The 10,056-nt window shown below is 32.9% G+C and overlaps 1 protein-coding gene across 1 annotated transcript; it reads right to left on the bottom strand.

The window, feature by feature from the left end:
- Positions 1-4,797: 4,797 nt before the first annotated feature.
- LOC107882198 lies at positions 4,798-9,439 on the bottom strand. The gene is made up of 5 exons (XM_016800238.1): positions 9,052-9,439; positions 7,291-8,193; positions 6,970-7,200; positions 6,282-6,875; positions 4,798-6,038 (listed from the first exon to the last, which is right to left on the bottom strand). The coding sequence occupies exons 1-5, from the start codon at positions 9,437-9,439 to the stop codon at positions 4,798-4,800; spliced, it is 3,357 nt and encodes a 1,118-aa protein (XP_016655727.1).
- Positions 9,440-10,056: the final 617 nt, after the last annotated feature.

Genomic DNA, 10,056 nt, shown 5'->3' on the forward strand with positions numbered 1-10,056 from the left:
AATGTACAACACTTTAGTGCCTGAAAAAGAAAAAGATAAAGAAATTTCTACAATTCTAAGTAGAATGAAAAAATATTGTTCACCAAGAACAAATTAAATTATGGCACATTATACATTTTTTACGGCTAAACAAAATGATAGTAGTTTTGATGTATATCTAACAAGATTGAAAGAACTCATAAAGCCGTGTAATTTTGGTGTGCTGGAGGATAAGTTACTCAAGACACAAATTATATTGGGTATACAATGCAGAGATACGCTGGAGAACTTGTTACGAGAGGAAATGACCTTAGAAAAAGTGGTGTCATTCTGTCAATCGGTGGAGGCGACAGAAAATAATTGCAAGGAGTTGGAGAAATCAGCGGAAGTTCATCATATAGTCAAAATCAAAAGCAACCATCAACAATTGTACAATGTGTGGTAATACACATTTAATTAATGCATGTCCAGCTTATGGAAAAGTATGTAACAAATGTAAACGATTAAATCATTTTAGTAGCTTTTGTAAATCTAAGTTGGACTCAGTTCAAAAAATCAATAAAAATAATAAAAGTAATTTTAAATAATAAAATAAAAAATTTTTTAAGCAAAATTTAATAAATACAGTTGATTCTGAAACTGAGCTTAATGATTATGATTTAATTTTTTCAATAAATCAAGTTAAAATAAGTGAAACAGATTATAAAAAATGGTTTCAAATATTTTATGTCAATAATGTTCAAATTAACTTTCAATTGGATACAGAAGCTGAGACCAATGTTTTGCCGTATAAATGGTATAAAATAATTAATACTAAAGAGCCAATACAACAAACAAAGACTAAAATAGTGTCGTATGGTGGTTATAAATTAAGTTCAATAGACACTGTAGTGTTAAAATGTAAAATTAAAGGAATTGTCAAAAATGTACAGTTTATAATAGTAGATCACCCAAACTGTGTTCCTATTTTGGGGTTAAATACCTACTTGTATAAGTTTAAATCTAGTACAAAGAATTAATCAGTTAAATGTTAACAAATCAAGTAAACTTGATAAGTTCATTTGTACAAATAAAGAGGTGTTTGAAGGTTTAGGTACTTTTCCAGATATAGTAAAAATTAAAATAATTGATGGAGTAGTTCCAAAGGCGAATCCTCCACGTAGAGTACCATCAACGATAAAGACAAGATTAGAGCGAACCTTAAAAACTCTTACTAATAAACAAATCATAGAACCAGTAAATGAGCCTGTAGAGTGGGTCAATAATATTGTAATAGTGGAAAAATTAGACAAAACACTTAGAGTTTGTATTGAACCAAGTGAATTAAATAAAAGCATAGTACGAGAATTTTATCCAATTCCTACTTTAGAGGAAATCATTCCTAAATTAACGAATAAAAATATTTTCTGTGTTTTTGATTTGAAAGATGGGTTTCATCAATTAAAGTTGGATAATCCAGTGATTATTGCACATTTAGCAGTCCTTTTGGATGCTACAAATTCTTGAGAGCTCCATTTGGATTAGCCTCTATACCAGAAATTTTTCAAAAATTAACCAATAAATACTTTGGGGATATAGACAATGTAACTGTTTATTTTGATGATATACTGTGTGCGACAAATACTATTGAAGAAATGGATACAACAGTAAAAGAAGTTGTAGCTAGAGCAAAAAAATATAACATCAAATTTAATTCAAATAAAGTACAATTTTACCAAAATGAAGTAAAATATTTAGGATTATTGTTTTCAAAGGAAGGAATGAGACCTGACAATGATCGCATCACAGCAATAAAAGAATTAGCTATACCGAAAAATAAAAAAAGAATCACAACAAATATTAGGAATAATTAATTACCTTAGGAAATTTATTCCAAACTTATCTAAAATAAGCTCACCATAAAGGGAACTATTAAAAAAAGAATGTGATATGGCAATGGACCGATAAAAATACAGAATTACTAAATAAAATTAAAACTTTAATATCAGAAGCTTCAATATTGAATAATTTTGATATAAACAAACCAATAGTTTTACAGTGTGACAGTTCACAAAATGCATTAGGATGTTGTCTGTTAGAAGATAGCAAGCCGGTGGCCTTTGCGTCTAGGTCATTAACATCAACTGAGTCAAACTATGCGCAAATAGAAAAAGAACTGTTGTCGGTGACATTTTCCTTTTCTAAATTTCATAATTATATACATGGTAGTAAAATAATTGTTAATAATGATCATCTGCCTTTAGTTTCCTTAATGAAAAAGCCAATAGACAAAATTAAAAATAACCGTTTGAGAAGATTAAGTATAAAAACTTTACCGTATACATTTAGTTTAGAATATGTCCCAGGACCTAAATTATTTATTGCAGATCTATTGTCCAGAAATATAGTACATAGACCTGTTAATGATGATTCTGAATTGACTGAAATAGTGCATACAGTACAAGTAGCTCCAGAATTAATAATATCAGGTGAAAATCTTAAACTATAGAAAAAGAAACTCAAGACGATGAAATATTATCTAGAGTTATTAAATATTATAAAGAGGGATGGCCTAAAAATGTAGTTAAAAACATAAATGGAGAAATAAAACATTATTATAATAACAAGGTAGATATAATAGTACAAGACAGTCTAGTTTATTTTAATAATAAACTAATAATTCCAAAAAATTTAAGAAAAGCCATACTTAAATTACTTCATGAAACACACTTAAGTGCTCAAAAACAAAAATCTCTAGTCAACTCAATATTTTATTGGCCTGGTATTAACTCAGATATATTAAGTATGGTTGAAAGTTGTAATATTTGCCAGAAATTCAAAAGAAGCCAAATCAAACAAACTTTGATAAATCATGAAATTCCAAAATTACCATTTATTAAAATAGGGTTGGACGTTGGATATAGCAGAGTTTAAAGGTTTAAACTATTTAATAGTAGTAGATTATTACTCTCGATGGCTAGACATAATACAAATAAAGCAAAAAGACACCATGACTATAATCTCTAAGTTAAAACCATTGTTCAGTAAATTTGGTATACCAATGGAGGTAATTGCTGACAATATGCCATGTGGTAGTGTGGAATTTCAAAGATTTGCTAAGGAATGGGAGTTTGAGGTAAAAACGTCGAGTCGTCATTACCCGAGGAGCAATGGTCTTGCTGAAAAAGGAGTTGATATCGCTAAAAAAATGATACAAAAAAGTAAAGAGGATAATCAGGATCATGAACTCTATCTATTAAATTATAGAAATTCTAAAGTAGCAAAACTAGATTATACACCTGCACAGTTGTTACTTAATCGTAATTTACGTAGTAAAATTATAAACACATTTGATAATATGATGCCAAAGTTAAATTTAGATGCACATAATCATATGATAAAAAAACCAACAAAAACAAAAAATATATTATGATAAAAACGCTGTAAAGAAAGAAATTGGATATAATAAGGGTGATAAAATTTATGTACAAAACTATAAAACTCAAATTTGGGAGAAGGGTGAGATTGTTGAAAAACTGAAAAGTCCTAGGTCTTATAAAGTCCAAATGGAAAATGGCAAAATATTGAGAAGAAATTATGTAATCCACATAAGAAAAAGGAAAGCTTTAAGCTTAGAAGGATTTACAACTTCACCTCTGTACATAGATAAACCTTTAAAGGAAAAAAGCAAAATTCCTACACCCATAACAACAAGGTCGGGTAGACAAATTAAAAAACCAGATAGATTAGTTTATTAAAAAAAAAAAAAAAAGAGATATGTAGGCATAGAATGTCAATAAAATAATTAGTTGTAAGTTGTATGAATATTGTTAATGATACTATATTGTATTAGTTGTAAGTTGTATGAATATTGTTAATGATAAATATTATGAGTATGAATATTGTTATGTTATAATTAGGGTTTTATTAATTCATACATATTGCTAAATCTCTTCATAATTATGTAAATTAGTATTAAGAATATTTTGGATGTTTTAAATTAAAAGTTAAAGTCAAAAAGGGGGAGATTAGGTATCACTGTAATTGTCATAAGTGATAACCGGCTAACCTTAATAATAACAAAGCTACAAAAACTGTGACTTCACTATAAAATATAAAAAATAATATAATGTTGTACAAATAAACAACATATAAACAGTTGACATCAGGTCAATTGATTTGTATACGGAATTGTTCGACTCTGGTTTATTCTAATAAATATTATGATAATATGGTTTTTTTAAACACTTCTTTACGTATCGATTGGTGTATATGGTTTTTAAATCTGACCACTAGATAGCAATATAAGTAATATTCATTGTAGGCATATTTTTTTCAAATACTTTTATTCCTTTTTACAGGTTACACTGTGTTACCGTCGATTTTTTAGTGGACTGTAGGTAGATGTAAGTGTAATTAATAGATTTTATTTTACCGCATTACTTCGTTTATTCTGCGGCGACTGACACGGTGACAAGTATATGAACACTGATACATGGTTGAACACACACTAAACGCTAAAGGTATAATAAAATTGGACATCGATTCAGATAACATTTAATACCGATAAACACAATAATAATGATAATAATATAATACACGCGTCACCATGCCGCCCGCCTTGAAAAATCAGAATATTCATACATAATAAGAACAAATACATATAAATAATTTTTCAACAAAAGTTTACAATAAAGAGATAAATAACGTATAATACATAAATAATCTAAATATAAGTTAGAAAATTATTAAATATAAATAAATTATTAAAATTTGGTATAATAGGTAATTAGATATCATAACATTATAATACAGAAAATATTTATTTATTTTTTTATTTTATGGACTATTTCCCTCAAAAGGAAGAGGACAAAGCTTACGAACTGCTCTAGATACTTCTTTACCTTTTACTAATATAGTAGCTACCCGAATGACACCGTCGTCACCAGCCTGGACACGAACAACTCGACCCATGGACCAAGACATCGGGAGGGTATCGTTTTCTTTCACCAACACTACAGTACCAACTTTTAACTTAGGACCCTTGTTGTCCAGCCACTTTCGCCTGGTTTGGAGCTGCGACAAATACTCTTTATTCCAGCGTTGCCATAGTGTTTGAGTTAACTGAGTTACTCGCTGCCAACGTTTTAAGCGATTGTCCGGTACACCAGTTAAATCTGGTTCGGGTAAAGAACATGTTGGCTCACCAATTAAAAAGTGAGCAGGCGTTAATGGTGTAGTATCAGTAGGATCAGAGGAACAGGGAGTTAAAGGTATAGAATTAAGGACTGCCTCTATTCTAATTAGGATAGTATTCAATTCGTCATAAGTTAGATTGGTCGTACCTAAAACTCGGTATAAATGATTTTTAATAGATTTAATAGAAGCTTCCCACAACCCGCCAAAATGAGGTGATCGGGGGGGTATGAAATGCCACCTTATACCCTCCGTTGATAAAGCATCGTACATTTTGGTTAAATGCTCTTCCGAATGAAACATTTTTTTTAGTTCCAGTAACCTATTGTTAGCCCCTACAAAATTGGTAGCATTGTCGCTAAATATATCGGAACATACACCGCGGCGTCCGATAAACCGTTTTAAAGCATTTAAAAAGGCTTCAGTAGTCAAATCAGCAACTAACTCGATATGGACAGCCCGAGTACTAAAGCATACAAATACACATATATATCCTTTTAGCACAGCCGCATTTCTTCTTAAACTTGTTTTTATAGAAATAGGACCGGCGTAGTCGACACCACACTTTTTAAACGGTCGATTTGGCTCCAATCGTTCGGTTGGTAAATCTGCCATTATAGGTTCAACTATTGTTGGTCGAAGTCTAAAACATTTTACACATTGGTGAAATACATGCCGAGCGATATTTCGGCCTCCAATTATCCAATACTTTAATCGACTGTTCGCCAACATCGCTTGTGGGCCCGCGTGTAGAAGTAATTCGTGTTCGTTGCGCAATATTAATTTAGCAATTGTACTATACTTAGGTATTAAAATAGGGTATCGCTGTGCTATGTTCACATGCCTGGCATTTTTTATGCGACCGCCAACTCGTATAATTCCGTCTTCCAAAAAGGGTTGTAAATTATGTAATTTACTTTTTACCGTTAAAGTACCATTTTTATTTAAATCCTTTATTTCACTGGACCAGTAGGACGCTTGAGTTATTTTAATTATAATTATTTTAGCTTCTTTTAATTCGTCGGATAATATTGGACCAACCACCTTCATTTTTTTTATTCGAATTTTTATAAAACGCAAACAATAACAAAAAATACGTACTAATCTTTTCCACGATGAATACTTACTTAATATGTGTTCCTTTACTACCGGTTGTGCTACAAATGCAGCAGTTTTCTGTGTACTCTTCTCTTCCGGTATTTCGGTATATCTTAACTCGCAAACAGTCTTTGGCCAACTTTTATTATCGTTGGTTAACCAGCTTGGTCCGTGCCACCATATCGAGCTATTTATGATTTCTTTTGTACTGCATCCTCGCGAAATAATATCCGCAGGATTGTCCTTTGTTCCAACATGGTGCCATTCATTTACTGAACTAAGGTCGTGAATTTCATCCACTCTATGCGCAACAAATGTTTGCCAACGTGTAGAGGGTGAAGTTATCCAAGCTATGACGATTGAAGAATCCGACCAAAAATAACGACGTTGTATTTTTATACCTAATTTCGGTATTACTTTGTTGTACAGCCTTACTAAAATTAAGGCTGCGCATAGTTCCAATCGCGGGAGCGATATAACTTTTAAAGGCGAAACTTTAGATTTTGCACACAATAAATGCGACGTGCAAACGCCACTATTATCTGTCGTGCGTATGTATATACACGCGCCATAGGCGGCTAAACTGGCGTCAGCGAACCCATGAACCTCTATATTACAATTATCTTCCGTACATATAAAACGTTGTATATTCAATTCACGCAAGTTTGCTAACTCATGTAAATATTTTGTCCACTCGTCGTGCATTTTCGCTGGTACCGGGTTTATCCCAATCAGTTTTTAACCTCCACATTTCTTGCATTAAAATTTTTGCCTTTATTACTATCGGCCCCACTAAACCTAGTGGGTCGAATAATGAGGCTATTTGCGCCAATATGCTTCTTTTGGTTGTTGATTTATCTGTATTTGTGTCCTGCACTTTATATTTAAATATGTCCTTACTAGGATGCCACAGGACCCCGAGAATTTTCGCCATATTGTCCTCTAATTCTAATACCGACATAGCATCATTATTTTCTTGGTTTAAATTTTGCAATAACCCCGAATCGTTTGCAGCCCATTTTCATAAGTTAAAACCACCTGATTGTAGCACTGTTCGCAAGTCATTACGCAATTGTACGGCCATCTCTTTCGTATTTGCTCCACCTAGATAATCGTCCATATAAAAATCATTTTTTATAGCAGTACACGCTTCTGGAAAATTACTATACTCATCTTCGGCTAATTTATACAAGCACGCGGTAGCTAAGAACGATGCCGAGACAGTGCCATAAGTGACCGTATTTAACTGAAATATTTGCATAGGTTGTTCTTTATTTTTACGCCAAAATATTTTTTGATATTTGCGATGTTCCGGTGTAACCCAAATTTGACGGTACATTTTTGATATGTCCGCGGATATCGCATATTTGTGTGTACGAAACCTAGCCAAAATATTGACTAAATCGTCTTGTATTGTAGGCCCCTTTAATAGTACATTATTTAAGCTAATGCCTGTATCAGTTTTACTAGATCCGTCGAATACTACGGGCAGACGAGTGGTACTACTATTTTCGTTTATTACGGCGTGATGCGGTAGAAAATAGCCGGGTTCATTGACCGACCCTTCCCCCGCACTGCACAGCAGTTCCATATGACCGAGATATAGATATTCATCAATAAATTGCTGATAATCTTTACCTAATTTTGTATTTAGTGCTAATCGTTTTTCGGTCGACAGAAATCGCCGGAACGCGCTTTGATAAGAATTACCTAATTTATTACTAATTTCTTCGCGGAACGGCAATTGTACTACGAATCTGCCCGATTCGTCGCGTCGCACTGTTTTAATAAATTGATCGTAACAAGTTTTTTCTTCCAAAGTGTAATTAGTATTTTTATCTACGTTTTCTACTTTCCAAAACAAAGAAATATTTTGTGTCTCTTTTAAATTTGATTTATTATTATCAACTGGGCCTGCCACAATCCAACCAAACTTTGTTTCTTTCAATGTAGGACCATTTTCATTTAATTTAATTTGACCCTTATCCAATAAATTAAAAAACAATTCTACACCCATCAACATATCTATACGTTGTGGTTTGTTGTAGGCTTTATCAGCTAGTATTATATTATTCGGTATCTTTATGAACTCAGTATTTATCGCTTTTATTGGAATATTGATCGTTATACAAGGTATTATCAAACATGATATATTAGCTTTGAAATCTGTACTACAAGAACTCACCATTACCGTAATCTCGGATTTTACCGTATGCAATGTGTGCCCGATTCCAGCTATATCATAATCAACTCTTTTGCGTCGCAATTTTAACATTTTTGCCATATGCTCTGTGATAAAATTGTTTTGCGAGCCAGAGTCCAACAACACTCTGCACCTTACCGGCTTGCCATCATTATTATATACATTAATTATTGCGGTTGATAGGAGCACCTGTCTATAGCTTATCGCCGATGCATGTGCCGACACACTTACATTACTCGCTGTGAGACTTTCCTCACTATTTTCTTCATATTGCTCCGAAGTGACATTACTTTCCGTCTTATTTATTTTTAAATGTAATAGTGTGTTATGCGCCTTATGACATTGAAAACATTTTTTGCCATCACATTTCTTTCCGATATGAGTCCGCATACATATCTTGCATAATTTAAGTTCACCCACCCTTTTTATTCGATCGGGAATGGGTGAAGCTAGGAAAGACGGACATTTATATATTGAATGCGCTAATTGGCAATTATAACATTTCATCCCACCATATGCTGGAAACGCCATCGATTTGTGGCTATTTTTGTTTTTCTTACAGTTAATCATATTATTTTTTATTTTTTCGTCATTACGAATATTTATATTCGAAGAGGTCTCCACTGCTTCCATTATTTTGAATCTCTTTTCTAAAAATTCAAGTAACACTTGTACTTTGGGTATTTCATTTTTAGGAGATACCGTTTCCCACGCTTTAAGTGTACTAGAATCCAATTTAGTTGCTATAAGGTGTAATAATATTGAGCCCCACTCCTTAGGCTTCTCACCTAATGTTTCTAATGCACTCATATGACCGTTTAACTGATCTATTAATTTTCTTAATTGCACAGCTTCTTCATTTATCGCCGGTATATCGAACAACTCTTTTGTGTGCGATTGCACTAATACTTTTTTATTATTATATCGAGCTTCCACGCTATTCCACGCTATGTTATAATTTGCGGCCGTTGTTTCTATATACATTATAACCTGTGCCGCCTCACCTTTCAAACACGAACGCAAATGAAAATATCGCGGAAAGCTGACCATTCCTCATATGCACCCGAATATTTTGGTATATCTATCGGTGATAATTTCATTTCCGCGGTTGCACCGCTGCAACAAGAATTAGCGCTACAATTAATTGCGTGTGCTGTATTATGGCCTATAGAAGCTGATTTTTGATCACCATTATCCTTTTTTGTGCATTATATTCTCGCCTAGAGCCATAGCACTAAAATATAGCTCCTCGAATTCTATGCGGTAATCATCCGTTTCGTCCTCAAGCGACTCTATTTCCGATTGCACCTGATTAAACTCCAACCATAATTCATCGATCTTTTTACTTCTACATTTAACTTCTAATGGGTCCACTCCTTCTTTATTTAGATATATATTGAACCTAGTTAATTGTCCTTTTAATTTCCCTCTGCGGGCTTTTAGTGACATTAAATCTGACATATTATTGCAGAGGTATGTTTTTTTGAGTGTGTATACTTGTCAGTGTATGTGTGACAGCTTGATGCCTAAAGTGGACGGGATCGCCGATCAAGATAGACAGCTGTGTGTTTGTGAGTAAATATGGGTTTGTGTGGTAACGT

This window comes from Acyrthosiphon pisum, unplaced genomic scaffold (assembly GCF_005508785.2).
Source record: "Acyrthosiphon pisum isolate AL4f unplaced genomic scaffold, pea_aphid_22Mar2018_4r6ur Scaffold_21109;HRSCAF=23054, whole genome shotgun sequence".
In the NCBI taxonomy this organism is placed as follows: Eukaryota; Metazoa; Arthropoda; class Insecta; order Hemiptera; family Aphididae; genus Acyrthosiphon; species Acyrthosiphon pisum.